This window comes from Tetrahymena thermophila (genome assembly GCF_000189635.1).
Source record: "Tetrahymena thermophila SB210 genomic scaffold scf_8254582, whole genome shotgun sequence".
In the NCBI taxonomy this organism is placed as follows: domain Eukaryota; phylum Ciliophora; class Oligohymenophorea; order Hymenostomatida; family Tetrahymenidae; genus Tetrahymena; species Tetrahymena thermophila.
The window spans coordinates 512,181-528,034 of NW_002476353.1; the positions used below are offsets into that span (position 1 = coordinate 512,181).

The window sequence follows — 15,854 nt, forward strand, 5'->3', positions numbered from 1 at the left end:
TGAGTGACTACTTTTACTATTTCTACTCCTAGTTTTAATTGAAATTTTATTGTTTTTTTCTTAGATTTTGAGAATATCTAAAACTTAGTTTGATTATTATTACTAAATTAAATTTAAATAAATAAATAAAATTAAAATTTTGCTTAGCAATATTTAAAATTTTTTACAAATAAATAAAGATTTATATATAAGAACTATTTATTAATTAATTAATTATATCAGAAATGTTATTGTTTTTAAAAGATTCTGTAAGAAAGGATGTCCTTAAAAAATTAATTGAAATTAGAATGTTTATTATATTTATGATTTTCACATTAAAACTGAAATTAAAATGCTGTATTATCATTTTATGATTTATCTAAATTTTTTATTGAGCAATCTTGGTTTAGGAAATTGTTTTATTCATTAAAAATATTCCTTTGGTAATGAAATGTTGTTGGGATAAATTCTTCAGGAAGACCTTGAAACGGATTTACATAGCTATCATAATTATTTAATTCTTCTTCCTCATCTGATACAATGATAATAATGTCCTATCTTTTTCTATATTCTGGTTAAATTAATTACAAATCTAAAATTGAACTGTGATCATTATTAATTTATTTTAAATTCTCTTCAATAATAATCCTAGTATTACTATAATATTCAATTTTTTCTTAATTAGATTGTTATTAATCAAAACTATTTTATTATATTTAATCATAATTATCTTATTATTTTTAATTATTTACAATTTTTTATTAATCTAAAATATTTTAATTAGAAGTGGTTTCACTTTTGGATATTTTAAAATTATCTTACAAATAAGATTTAAGCAGAAGATTTTTCCCATATATGTTGTTGTAAATTACATGTCTTAGGGCTTAAGTCCAATTAATAACATTTACTTCACTGTAATCAACAGTTTAATCATCATATATGCTGTCATCAAATTTATTGTTTAATTACTAAATAATATGATCCTTAATTTAAAATAAAAGATGATACAAATGGTTCTATGTTTAAATAGGACTTAGATTATTTAAAGAGACAATTTAATCAGAAAATTAAAATACTTATACTTTATCATCTAAATGAATAAAATTGTTGTAAAGATTTTAAATGAATGACAAATAATATTTGATTTAATTGCTGTAATCTTTGTAGGAAGTAGGGCATTGCAAAATGATAAAAATATTAAGTGGGTCTCCTCTATATTTTACAATTTCATTTTATATCAATAAATTATCTAAATTCATATTTTAAAAATTTTCATTTAAGTAGGTTAAAGCTTCAAGCCTTGTATGAGGATCAAAAATTTACCCATATTCTATTACTCTTGTAAGAATTTAGCAGCCTTCAAACTTTTTATTAAATTTTAAATATATTCTAGCTAAATTCATAAATTTTAGAGTTTCTATTACACTCTAAGGAAAAACTTAGTGAATAAACAAATCTTGTGGAACTGTATTATTATTATTATTTTATATTTTAAGGTAATTTTATTGCAGCTATAAAAAAGCAACGTCTTCATTTTACATTTAGAAACTTTTCTCAAAGTTGAGTAATAACTAGTCCAATGTTTTAACATCATAATCTGTATCTCCTTTATATAGATTCCAAATTTTATGGGCTTTGAATAAATATTTAGCAGCTTGATTTATAAAACCTAAATCAATATGAAGAGAGCATAACAATATATAATTTATGTGTAAACTAGGGTGCAGATTAGAATGAAAAAAAGTTTTAAGCATTTTATTACAAATTTAGGAATAATATATCCCCTTTTTTAAATAGATGGATTTATTTTTTCTTGAGCAATTAGGTTGGAAAGTAATGTTTCTTAAAGCATAAACCAAAATACAAATTTTAGTAGACAACTATTGGTAATTCTATAAACTATTATAATCTTTTTAAAAATTAATGTGTTGCAGCTTTTCTGCAAATTCTTAGATTGTGTTTACACCATAATTTTGAGATAGCAAATTATTATAAATGGAAGACTCCAAATATTCTACAGCTTTTAGAAAATCGCCTTTTCTTATGCATAGAATACCTAGATTGTAATAGCAAAAACTGACTTACTAAAAATTTTTTATTTTCACAAAAATGTTCTTAACAACACAGAAATTAATAATAGAAGCTTCTATATTTCCTTAGCTAGACTCTTATTTAGCTAATTAAATAACCTATTAAAGTTGTAAGAATGCTTCTTAGATAATTTTCATTTCTAGGAATGTATAATCCATTTATTTTAAATCTAATTCTTGTTAATCATTACCATTAATACTTTTTTAATCAATTTTATCATCAACCTCGCTGAATATGATGCCGAGATTATTTTGTATAGTCGCATTTGATTGAGAATGCTGACGATTAATTAATTTTGATTATTCTATTTCATTTACTGATTGTATTAAATATTAAACTTCTTCTAATTTATTTACTCTATTTGGAGTAGTTTGGCACTATTTATCATCACCATTATGAGCATCATTTATACCATTTTTATTTTTTTCCTCATTTACTTTTAATTTAAATGCAGATATCCTTTATTAACTTTATTAGTCATGATGAAAATTAAAAAAACTTTTATTTCTCTTACTTTTTAACTAATCTGCAGAAGCTTTTGGACTTTCCTCATAAAAAGTAATAGTTTTTTATCTTGTTTAAGGAGTAAATGTTTTTTATTATTCTATTTAATGCGCTAACAAAATCTTTTTATAGGATCCCACCTAAATTCTCTATGTGACTTAAGGTTCACTATTATTTTCATGACTAGTGAAAGCTCTGCTTAAAAATCTTGTGGCAGAAAAATTACTATTTGCCTTTTAAACACGTTATTTTTCAATACCACTATCTCTAATATGGAATTGCTTTAAAAACAAACACAAAAACTATATTGGCATATCAATGATATGAAATAATACAGCAAAGTAGTGAATAAGAGATATAAGAAGGATAACTAATATGATACAAACTTCAATAATGCATAGTTTTTTAAATATACCAAAAAAATAAAAATTAGCTTAGTATATTAAATCACTGATATCAGTGTGAACTCTACCAATATAAAATGGTTTTTATTCTTTCAATTTATTTGATTAATAAGCATTGATCCTGCTGGTTACCTTAATAGGAATTATCAAAGCAATACTACATTAATATAATATAATTAACTTAAAATTATATCTCAAAAATTTAAAAATAATTAAATAGTTAAATAAAATAAGATAAACCTTTTTTTTAAGATAAAAAAATTCATTAATTGATTTTTTATCTTTTATTGTATCAAAGTCAAATTATTTAAATTTTTTTAATAAATTTCTAAAAGCTGCCAGTAAATTATTAATTTTAAGCATATTAAAAAAAAAAATTAATGAATTATTTACTATTTATTTTAGTCTTTTTCAAAATATAAAATATTACTATCTGAGCTGGAGTTAAAATAATAGTTAATTTCACTTATGTCTAAATCTTCATCTATGATTTTTTGCAAATTACTTTAAAAATTTTAAGCCTAAGAGTCGTCAAACTAGAAAAGTGTTCTATTATATTCTACTTATTCCCATGTATTTAATATTCCATTGCTTCTATCCCAATTTTTGTGGTAAAATATCTTTTAAAATTAAAATTTTGAATTATAAAATGAAAGTTAATTATTCAGTTTTACTGTATGGGTATCCTTATGAAAGAAAACAGTATAGCCTTCCATAAGGGAGTTTTAATCTAAAGTATCTTAATCTTTAAAGTATCTATCAGCCAAGTTAGTTATATCTAAATTAAAGCTGTACACAGAGAGGTTATTGTCATCAGCATCATCAAACCTTTAAGAAATAGTTATTCCAATGGTGAACGAAGATATTTGCAAGTATGGACTGAAAAAAGTAATCCCTTTTTTAATTAATTTACAATTCGTTGAAATAGAAAAAGTTGTATCTTCAAATGATAATTAGTAAAAAATAAACACTTATTGATTATTTTTTATAAGATATTTTGATTTTATATCTCTTAAAATATATCCATTAATGATTTAAAAAATTTATCAAATTATTTAATTATATAAAATTGATAATTAATTTATCAAATTTTTAGTTTATAATCAATTATTTATTATTACCTTTATTTTACATCGCAAGCTAATACCAGCCCCTACATCTTGGATCAAAATTTAAAAGATGTTTTCCTGGAATACAATTCATATAGCTTGAACCTCCATAGTTTTAAACCCTTTATAGAAAAGAATAATGCTCAATTTATAAAGTTAGCATGAAAAAATTTTACCTGGATGGAGTAACTGCCATTAAAGATGAATTAAATGAATTAAAATAAAAAGAAGGTTTGACTAATCCATCGGCTAAAGAAGTTTAAACGCTCTTAGGAAAAAATACAAATCTCCAGTTCTTTTTTAATAAGGGTGAGAATAAATAAATAAATATTTTTAATTTAAATAGAAATTAACAATTTGAGAATTAATAAATATAAAAAATGTAATGTTTATCAATTCAGTACCATTTAGAGTAAATTCTATTATTGATATGGTAAATTTTCATAATCAAGTATCTCTCTATGAAACCACTGCTCCAGATATATAAAATTTTTTTTTTATTCTTTCATTTAATAGTCTTTGCATTTTTTTAAATCATAATTACCCATTGAGCACTACACAGGTCTGAAATTTTATACTTTTACTGTTTATTGTTAAATAAATATGAATGATGGATATATTAAAAGTATGTGGAGTATCAGAAAAAATTATCATAAGAAAATATTTTAGTGTTCAATGGTTATTAAAATAACGTATGAATAATAATGGTTAGAAGCAAAATATTACACTTAACTTTATTTGCATTGAATTTATTATAAAGACTTTGCATCGTATCCATATAATTTACTAACTATTTTCAAATAAAAATAAACAAATTAATAAGTAAGTTTATTTGATTCTTTTATATTTAGTGAGTAGTAAGTAGTAGGCTTAAATTTGAAATAAAAGTATTGCCTCCTCCTTATATCCTATCAAATATCAATTGCCATTAAAAATATATTTTATTTACTTAATTTAATTATGCCTCAGAGAGATATGCATTACAAAAAACAAAATTATACAAGCTTTGCTTTTGAATTGATACAATCCATTACTATGATAAATCCTACCTTTTTAAATAAAATATTTATAGGTGTTCTTTGAAATTAGAATAATTGATTTACCAATCCATAAGAGAGCTGAGTAATAGCGTGTACTAGATGTATATAGAGAGAGCTACTCCTACAATAATTGGTAAGCTTACACATATAACGATGCGTAAACTAATTATCATTTCTCCTTACTCTATAAATTCTTAATTATTTTTTAGCTTTGTTTTTAATTATTGAGAATTAAATTTTTTTAAGCGTATTTTTATCCGTAAAATATAAATAATACTATTGCTAGATTAAATAATGTTTTTTGGGCAATCATATATCAGTTTAATGTGTAAATTAAATTTGTTATCTATATTAACTGGAAAGAACTATTACAATAAAATTAATAAAAGGAATAGGTAGTTTATCATGTTAAAAAATATTAATAAAATTCTAAATTTAGTACAAATATTAATTAATAAGTCAGTTAATTAACTAACAATTTAGTTATAAAAAGTAATTGCATAGTAAAATTAAAGTTTTATAAATTTATTAATAGTATATATATCAGTAAATTATCATTTCGTTATTATTGTTAAATCTAGCTTTATGCCTATTAAATAACTCTTTGAGTTCAGTTATATACATTTAGTGGTATTTCTCTACATCTTATTTGGTTGGATTCTCTATTTTAGGGAGCTGTATTCCTTTTGCTACAACCTTTTATAAAATTATATCAATTATTTATCAATAAAAAATTAAGAAATTAATTAATTTGATTATTTTTATTCAAAAAAAATCGATAATAAAATTATTTCTTTTAAGAATAAATGAATTATTTTTAATCCATTTAAGCACTTAAAGAAATAATTGAAAATTTTGTTTCATCAAATTAAATGAATTTTAAGTTTACTACTATAATCAGTAAGAATAATAAAATAAAATTACTGAAGTTAAATTATAATTAGGATCAGGTAAGATAAATAGATATTTTGAGTAGAAGATAGCTGTTACTAATTTTAGTTTGTTTAGATAAAGCCTGAAATTAAGTAGTGTGTCATCCAATGTTTTAAAAAGCTTGTTTTCATTAAATGTGTACATAGGATAGATTTTATAGCCATATTTTAATCCATATTTAATAAATCCCTTTCTGTGCTTAATATAAACTCTATTTAAAAAAGTAGATAAATTAAAAGCTGGATTTTTGGTTTGTTGAATTATTTAGAATTTAATTGTTTTACCTATCTTTTGTTTAGCTGCTAAGTGTTGCTTCCTCAAAACCACCTGGGACTAAAGCAAAGTTTTAACCATTTTCGCATAACTTTTTAAAGTTACTACCATCAACGCTCTTAAAACCCCACCATTTGCATAGCATTCCTAAGAAAGGAGTGGATAGCAAGAATCTACTGCTCAAAGCTGGCATTTAAATGTAGGTATTCAGATTAAGTAATAAACCTACTGTTAAAATTCCATGAGGATGAACGCATAACATAGAATTATTTTTCTGCATCTCTTCTTCAAATTCAACAATAGCGTGGTTGAAATAATTATGGCACTCGAAGTATTAAAAGAAATTAATGAAGGTTTAATTCTTTTTTGCAAAGAATACTTAGTAAATTATTTATGTAGCAGTAAATGTCAATATCACAATATCTCTTTATATGAGACCTCTAATTATCAGATAGACGTAGATAATGAATAAGGCCATAATAACAAATACAAAAAAGACTCCAATTGAAGCTTTTATTTTCTTTATCTTATCTTATTTTTGAGAGTCAATACTTTGCGAAGCCATTTAATTAATTATTCTTATACAGATAAATTGCTACTATATTTTATCTTTTATACTGAATTTCTTGTTTTTTTTATTTAAATTTTGTTGATTATTATTTAAGTTCTATCTTTATAAACAGGAAACCTTAAATTTATTATACTAAAACCATAACTCGTGATGTATCATGGATCATTTATACACCTCCTTTAGAAATACCAGACAAGTAATTTAAACTGGTATGGTTTTTTGACATAATTTACGCAATTTACTTTTCATCTATTTATATCTGTGAAATTCTTTTTTAAATCTTGTAATTTCATGAGGAAATATTACATACATATCAATGTAAGATTATAATTTGATACCACTTTTACAAATACTTCTTAATTTCTTGCTCCTAAATTTTAAATAATCAAAACTTATATTACATATTAACTATTTAATGATACAATAACAAGAATATTTCTTATCTAATTCTAAAACTAATTCCTTATAATTTCCAAGAGTAATTACTAAGTACCTTCTTTACATACTTCATTGATTAACTTAAATGAATTATTTATTTATTTAATATAACCCTATCTCAATTTTATTTATTAAATGCTTTAATTACTAAAAAAATAATTTATAAAATTTAAAGGATAAAAAAAATATAAGTACTTTTTACAAACTTTTTAACATGTAATGATGTTGAAATTAAAAACTTTTAAAGCTCCTCTTAAAATAAATTAACCAAAGAGTAGTTTACACTATTTATGTTTGATTTATGAATGAAAATAACTTAAATAAAATTTGAACTGTGTTATTTCAATAAATAAAAATAAATATAATAATTGAATAATATTAATGTAAATAATTTTTAAAATATAGAAATCTTTTTTAAATTTAATTATCATACAATATATTATAAAATATTCTATCCAAAAAATTAATGCAAAATTTAGAATATTCAAATATTAATTGATATTCTCATTCAAATTGCAAATATTTATCAATCTCTGTTAAAAATTATTAGATAAAAAGGAATATTTTTTTTTTTGTTTGGAATAATCAACTTATTAATTAATACTATGCTTTTGTTAAAAATTAAATTTTTTTTATTTAATTAAAATATTAAATGGAAAAAATAAAAAATATTAATATATCTCTTATCTTTGATAAAAATTATTAGATAAGAAAGAAATATATTTTATTGTTTGGAATAATCTATTTATTAATAAATTAAGAATATACTTTTGTTAAAAATTAAATTTTTTTTTATTTAATTAAAATATTAAATGGAAAAAATTACAAATATTAATATATCTCTTATCTCTGATAAAAATTATTAGATAAGAAAGAAATATATTTTATTGTTTGAAATAATCTACTTATTAATAAATTAAGAATATACTATTGTTAAAAATTAAATATTTTTATAACTTAATTAAAATATTAGATGGAATTGAAATTAATAATTTAAATCTTTTTTTATATTCAAAAATGAATTAATTACTTAGTTTTTTATTACTTAAATAAAATTTATATTATGTAATTTTTAAACAAATCTGATATAAAATAAGATATTTATGCTTTTTTTAAAAGCTGCTAGAATATTAGAAATAAACAGAGTTAATTATTTTTATATATGTAGAAAGTAAGAGAGGAAATTGATATAAAAAATAAGAGCAATAGACGGATGGATGGATAGATAGATATATAACAAGTGCAGTTGATTAAACCTTTATATATGATTTTGATTGTTTCAAATTTATAGTAATTAAATTTTTCATTCGTATTGAGTTTGTTATCGATAAAATATATTTCTATTTAATTATATTTCATTGATTCTTTGTTCATAAATATTCTTAAATTAAAAAATTGTTCAGCATTTATTTAGAGTTTTTCACATGTTAGTGTCTACGAAAATATATTACTTGTTTAGCTTTTCAATATCTTTTTCTAATTAAGTTAATTCCCTTTCACATTCTTCTTTCCTATAATATTTTTAGTTATTATTTAATATTAATTTTTCTAAAATTTATTTATTTATTTACTTTCTTTTTAAACCAACAGTATCAATTTTATTAATATGAGTGATAGTTTGGTACTCCTTATTAACTGCTTCCCATTTAGCCTTTAAGCCATCTCTAAGTTATCTAACTTCTTCTTAGGACATCAAGAATCTAAATTTTAACAAAAATTATGTTAAAATTTGAATATGAATTGTATTTTTTAGTTTACCTCTATCTTTGTTGTTCTTCAGCCTCTGAAAGATGAAGATTTTAGATCATTTTATATTCAGTTTGTAAATGTTCTTTATTTCTAACAAGATAATTAGGAACTTTGCCATAATCTCTTTTTGTAAGATAATTTTCAGGTTCTTTCATAGCTTTGGGAGCCTATTTTTAACGCAAAAAGTATTTAATGAAAATTTTTTTAATTGAATTCTGAAGATAGTTTCATCTTTTAAAAAAATAATTTAGTTTTGAGTTAATTTGTACATTTATGTAGCGCATTTTGCTACTCTTTCTTTTTTTGTCTTGTTTATTTTTTTTTTGTGTAAAACTAAATTAGTAAAAATACAACTTATTATTATTGTATTAGAAAAGCCTATTGAATTAGTATGAATATCTTTAAAAAGAAAGGCTTTTTGTTTGATTGATAATATCGCTTGATAAATATTTAATTAATTTATTTATTAAAAAGAATGAATGAATGAATTAATTATTTGATCATCAAATTACACTTAAAATATTTTCAACTGCATTAGTGACAATGTAATTTTTGTGAGATTGTTAGTTCATTAAAGGTTTTTCTTCTATTTTTGGTACATTTGGTCTTCTTGACTCATGATCAGCGTACTTAAAAGGCTTAATTATAGGGAGCTATTTTATAAATTAAAGTATGTTGGGCATTGAAATGTTAATTTGTACTTTTTTATATTTTTTTTAAATTGCTGATAAGAATAAACTATACTTTGTTAGAACCCATTGTGCCTGTATTTTTTTTTCTGAAATCACTTGTTGAAGGCTTTATTGATCCTATTTATAATGCAAAATATCAGTTATTATCAAATAATCGCTTTCATCAATCAAAAATAAATTTATTTTGCAAATTCAAATATTTAAAATGAATTCTTATATCTTGGATCAGTTATATTTATTATCTTAAAACCTAATTTTACCTTTAACTCTGCCAAAAGTTGAACAGAAATCTTTATGGGAATGAGGACCTTTAGATAACTCAAAATCACCAGCTAAATTAGCAACCTATTTAAAAATTCAATAAAAAATTTCAATTTCTAATCTTAACAACTTTTTCATTTTTGAAACTATAAAAAAATATATAAAAGCATTCTTACTCCTGGACGAGAGGTTGTATGATTAATGAAAGTAGACCCAGTTGGTGGCAAGTCATTTGGGTATTATGATCTGTAACGTCTCTCTTTAGGGGGAGGTACGTATTCTTTAGGGATAAGATTATAAATTGATTCCTCTTCCATTTTTAGTTTTCTTAAACCTTTCTTTTATATTATTTTTTATTTATTTTGATATTTTTTCTTTCTTTCTTTCAAATAAAGGTTATCTTTATTTAATTTCTTTAATCCTCATCCTGTACCAATAAATAATAATCCAGCTACTCACTCACTCACAATTCATTCATTCATTATTTATCAATCTATTTATTTATACAGACATTGTGATTGACTCCTTTCATGAATTCAATCAAGTATAAATTATAAAAAGCTTGATTTGATCGTTTTTCTTTTCAACCATAATCTTATAATTTCATGATTATCTTCTCAATCAAATTAAATTGTTTTTTTATTCTATTTGGTATTGTTATTAGTCAAATTATGCATTCATATATACAAAAAACAAAAAGATAAATAATCAAACCAACTACTTTTCATTGTTAAAATTAAAATTAATTTTTGCATTTTTAAATATTCAAAAATCAACTAATTTATTTTTGCATTCAGATTTTTTTTTTATTATAATTTAAATAAAACTAATTTCATTTTGATTTCAAAATTAGTTAACATTTGTTTGATAACCATCATTTTATATAAATTATTGAAATTATAAATTTTATAATCTTTAAATTTAGATCAGCAAATAATAAGATTAATGGTTAATTTTTAATAAAATTTAATAGTCATATGTTTTAGCCCTTCATTTTATACTTAAGGACAAATTATATTTTTTATTTTCTTAAAACTCCTTTTCAGATTTGCTAACTTAAAAAATAAGTGTTTTTATTTTATTATTTATTTAATGCTTACTTTTTTTTGAGTGTGTTTGTTGACGTTGTTTTAAATAAAATATCTACAAAATGAAATCAAATAGTTTTCAAAGCTCATAAAACTTCTAACAAGTATTTATGATCATTTTGATTCAAGCTTATTCTAATTAAAGATATTTTTGAAATTATTTAGATCTAAATTAAGTAGAATATTTTAGTAGATCTAGGATAATAAAAATAACTAAAATTATACTAATTTTATGTTAAAATTTCAAATTTTGTACTTGATGATGCTATACAATTAGCTTTAAAAATAATGTGTTGAGTAATACAAAGTATTAAATACTATGTTACAAATATAATAAATTGTATCTAAAGATCCCTGATTTTACTGGAAACAACAGTTTAGATAATAGTAATTGCTAATTAGAAATGAATTAATATCTGGTTTTATAAAAAAACTCAAATAAAATTAAATTTTTTTATATTTTATCTTTGTTTTTCATTAATTGACAAATTAATTTCCATACATAACTTTAATTAAAAATAAATAACAAAAATTTTAATTGTCATTTCAAATACATTAAAATAAGTACACAATATCTAGTTTCTTATTTAGGTACCTTAAAATAAATAGAGCAAATCTTTAGCAAAAATTATTATTTTCAATATTAGCGATGAAACCAGTTAAATCAGCTTCTTTACCATAAGTAAATTAAATTTTTGAAATCATATCAATTAAACAAAATTATTTTAAATTACTTTGTAGGCTTTTTCATTGTAGCAACTTAAAGATTAATAAAATGGATAAAACGCTACTGGATAAAATGAAAACCTAAAGGTTGTTGTTAGATGCAGACCGCCTTTACCTAGAGAAATATATGATTAGCACTTTATTTCTACAGTAAGCGATTATTTATTCATTAATTATGGGAGATACAAATATTTTATGACTTTATGTTTAAAAAATATTTTAAGGTTGAAGTATCTCCTGACTATAGGAAAATATCTCTCTATGAATATAGAAACATTGATCTAGTTCCTCCTGAATAGGTTCCTCAATATTTAGATAATTAAAACAATTACTCAGTGCATTAGTTTACATTCGATTTCGTGTATGATTAAAATAGTTCATAAGAAGATGTCTATAACAATACAGCAAGAAACTCTGTTCTCTCTGCTTTAGATGTAAAAATTACGAATAAAAAATTCATAGTTTTAAAATGCAAATACACAAAAGTTGTAAATAAAGACATAAAAATAAATATTTACAACAAGCTTACATTAAAATAATATTTAAGCACATTTTGATTAATAGATTTCACAGAAAGAATAAATACAATTCTTTTATTGGAGCATTTTAAATTGTTTTTTATAATAAATTAATGCTTTGTTAACTATAAAAAGGGTTTCAATGCATCTATCATAGCTTATGGGTAAACAGGCACTGGTAAAACATACACTATGGAAGGTTTTTCATATAAATATCATCATCCTAATATTGGTATTATTCCTAGATCAGTGGATGAAATTTTCAATTACATCCAAAACTGTTAAGGAAAATAGGTAATGGTTATTTTTATTTTTGCGCCAAATATTAGATAAAAATTTTAACATCAATTGAACCAGTGCAATTATTTAAAAAATTTGTTGATTATTTAAAAAGTCAACTTTCATGGTGAGAGCAAGCTATTTGCAAATTTACAATGAAATAATATCTGATTTGCTGAAGGTAGATAGGCAAAACTTGAGTATCCGTGAAGATAGAAAAAAGGGTGTCTATGTTGAAGGTCTTAGTGAGTGGGCTGTCAGATCTCCAAGAGATATTTATGCTTTAATTAAAAGAGGTTTTTATTTAAATAATTATATCTAAATTTATTTAACTGATATGTTTGTTAAATGAAGGTGCTGTTGCCAGAGCAACTGCAAGCACAAAGCTCAATGATGTTTCAAGTAGATCTCATGCTGTTTTTATCATTACGGTTGAGTAAATGTATACTGATGATGAAAACAAGCCTAAAAAAATTAAGGTTGGTAAACTAAATCTTGTGGATCTTGCTGGTTCTGAAAGAGTAAGAGTTTCAGGAGCAACAGGGTAAAGGTTGGAAGAATGCAAAAAAATTAATTAGAGTCTATCAGCACTTGGTAATGTTATATCAGCTTTAACAGATCCCAAAGGAACCAGAGGACATATCCCTTATAGAGATTCCAAAGTGAATATTTTTTATAACATTTTTTCGAAATGCATATATATATATTTAACTGTAAATAGATAACCCGTTTATTAGAAGATAGTTTAGGTGGTAACTGCAAAACTACTATGATAGCAACTATATCTCCAGCAAATGAAGCATTTGGAGAATCGGTAGAATTTTTATATTTTAGAACAATAACTTATTTATGTCTTAATTTTTAAAAAGTTATCCACACTTAAGTTTGCAAATAGAGCAAAAAATATCAAAAATAATCCTATTGTTAATGAAGATCTTGATTAAAGGGCTTTATTAAGAAGATACGAAGATGAGTTGCTAAAACTTAGAGGTGAACTATAAAAGAAATCTCAAAATATAGTAGATTAGTAGAAAATATAGTAGCTTGAAGAAGATAAGCAAAGAGTTCTTTAGGCTTATCAGTAGCGCTCTAAAGAATACTATGAAGAAATAGAGGCCAAAAAGTTGTTAGAAGTAAGAATAATCAATAGTTTAGAACTTAATAATTAAATTTCTAATATAATAATATAGGAGTAAATAAAAGCTTTATAGAGTTAAGTGTTGATGGGAGGTCAAAAATTAGAAGAAAATGAGAGAATAAAGAGTATGCTTGAAGAGTAATAAAGGAAAATAAGATAAGAATATGAATAGAAAGTTTAGGATTTGGAAAGAGAAAGATAGCAAATAGTTTAAGATAAAGAAGAGAGTGATAAATATAAGCAGCTGCTGTTAAAGTAGAGAGATATTATGATAGCACTCACTTCCAGATTAAATGAAAGAGATGAGTCTATTGTTTAGTATTAAGAAGAATTGGATGCATATGAAAAAATTAACAAAGTATTATATTTAAAATAAATTAATGAATGAATTAGTCATGCATGTTCTTAATATTTAACATTTTTAAAAATAGGATTTAGATCAGAGTTTATAAAAATATGCAAAACGAGTTATACAACTGTAACATATTTTAAAATAGAATAATATAAATTTCCCTGATGAAATAGATAATTATGCAAATTACTCTTAAGTTACTTATGGTATAATTGCTATAGTACATATATCTTCTTAAATTAATATTGTTATTAATTTAAAACAAAGGTGATTAGGTAGCTTACAATGTGGTCAATGATAAGCTCAACAAATATGATGAAAAACTTATAGAAATGTCTTAGATCATAGAAAGTTAGAAATACGAAATCGAATAATTAAAGAAAAATTCGCATTAAAATGAAAATACTCCAAATCAAAGCAGAACAAATTATTACCAAAATGGTGACTTAACCTAATTGTAGAAAGCCTTAATTGAGAAAGGTATGTCGAAATTATTTTATTTTTCGAAGCCTATTTAATAATTTAAAATAAAGATCATTTGATTACCAAATTGAGAAACGAAATATAAATAAATTCTGGATCCACTCTTTCCCAATCTTAGAGCTCGTTCTACTCTTAATAACAAGGCTTTAATGAGTAATAAAATAATATGAATATTCATTAGCTGTTTAATCAAACTTCTGATATGAAAAGTAAATATAAATTCAAACACAAATCATAAATATCTTCTTATTTATTTATTTATTTATTTATTTATTTATTTAATTAAATCAGATTCTGTTGATTAAATTATTTAAGCCTTAGCTTCTCCTAATAATCCTAATTCATTTGCTGAAGTTGGATAACAACTACTTTTATTGTAATAAAAAATAAATGGAAACCACTAGCTTTTGTAAACTTTTTTTGATTTAGCACAATATTAAATATTCTTTAGAAAAAAAGCAACAGGAAGCATCTTAAAACCTAATTCTGGTAATTTGTAGCATTCGCAAAGCACATAAGTGATGAGATAACCAAATGAAAGAGTGTAAGAAGTATTCAAGTTAACTTAACAATTTATTCTTAAATTTAAATAGGAATGGAAAAAAAGTTAATTTTTAGCATTTAGATGATGGAGAAGTCAGAGAAACTTAATCTATTGATTAGTATAGATAACATAATAATTAAAATGCGCAACTATAGTAGCAGCAAGTATAACACAAGCCCATGTTTTATCAAAAATTATCTTAATAGCAAATTGAAGAAATGATAAAAAATAGATAAAATAAAAATAATAATTAAAATTATGTAAATAGCAATTAGTAAAATCACTAATAAGGCTAATCACATAGCTTGAATAGTAATCAAAATAATTATAGTAATTAATCAATATATTCAATCTAAAACCCATAATCATCGTACTCATAAATACAATAGCATTTATCACAATTTTAGAACTAGTTTGCTAAGAAAATGTGAATGAATCGTATTTTTTAATTTTATTTATAAATGAATTAAAATTTAGTAATCAATATGCCATTTTTATAAGTAAATATAAATAAATTTATTTATCTATCTATCTACCTATTTATGTAATTATATATATTAATATAGTATATAGGTAATTTTTGATAAGAGTAAATTAATTAACAAAAACTTTACTTACAATTAAATATATTTAACTTATTAAACAAAATACCAAGAAAGATTTATTTATACATTTGTTGATC

General features: G+C 22.4%; 4 protein-coding genes across 4 annotated transcripts; 1 reads left to right on the top strand and 3 right to left on the bottom strand. All coding sequences in view use genetic code 6, as the record gives it.

The window, feature by feature from the left end:
- Positions 1–218: 218 nt before the first annotated feature.
- On the bottom strand, positions 219–5,361 carry TTHERM_00137580 (transmembrane protein, putative; the record flags this gene model as incomplete). The annotated part of the gene is made up of 9 exons (XM_001019740.2): positions 5,191–5,361; positions 5,037–5,132; positions 4,814–4,877; positions 4,492–4,670; positions 4,264–4,382; positions 4,100–4,209; positions 3,653–3,873; positions 3,372–3,598; positions 219–3,135 (listed from the first exon to the last, which is right to left on the bottom strand). Exons 1-9 carry the CDS (start codon positions 5,272–5,274, stop codon positions 219–221), a joined length of 4,017 nt encoding a protein of 1,338 aa, XP_001019740.2. The 5' UTR covers positions 5,275–5,361.
- A 309-nt stretch (positions 5,362–5,670) lies between these two features.
- On the bottom strand, positions 5,671–6,898 carry TTHERM_00137570 (diacylglycerol acyltransferase; the record flags this gene model as incomplete). The annotated part of the gene is made up of 3 exons (XM_001019739.1): positions 5,671–5,823; positions 6,052–6,271; positions 6,345–6,898. The coding sequence occupies 3 exons, from the start codon at positions 6,896–6,898 to the stop codon at positions 5,671–5,673; spliced, it is 927 nt and encodes a 308-aa protein (XP_001019739.1).
- Positions 6,899–8,762: 1,864 nt separating this feature from the next.
- On the bottom strand, positions 8,763–10,361 carry TTHERM_00137550 (DNA polymerase delta C4-type zinc-finger protein; the record flags this gene model as incomplete). The annotated part of the gene is made up of 7 exons (XM_001019737.1): positions 8,763–8,853; positions 8,914–9,042; positions 9,101–9,258; positions 9,604–9,744; positions 9,836–9,900; positions 10,044–10,128; positions 10,221–10,361. 7 exons carry the CDS (start codon positions 10,359–10,361, stop codon positions 8,763–8,765), a joined length of 810 nt encoding a protein of 269 aa, XP_001019737.1.
- A 1,297-nt stretch (positions 10,362–11,658) lies between these two features.
- On the top strand, positions 11,659–15,603 carry TTHERM_00137540 (kinesin motor catalytic domain protein; the record flags this gene model as incomplete). Its single annotated transcript, XM_001019736.4, has 15 exons — positions 11,659–11,814; positions 11,874–12,008; positions 12,083–12,292; positions 12,512–12,670; positions 12,771–12,951; positions 13,010–13,317; positions 13,377–13,469; positions 13,525–13,788; positions 13,846–14,151; positions 14,225–14,351; positions 14,413–14,625; positions 14,679–14,837; positions 14,920–15,037; positions 15,080–15,172; positions 15,222–15,603. The coding sequence occupies exons 1-15, from the start codon at positions 11,782–11,784 to the stop codon at positions 15,601–15,603; spliced, it is 2,781 nt and encodes a 926-aa protein (XP_001019736.4). The 5' UTR covers positions 11,659–11,781.
- Between the last annotated feature and the right edge of the window lie 251 nt (positions 15,604–15,854).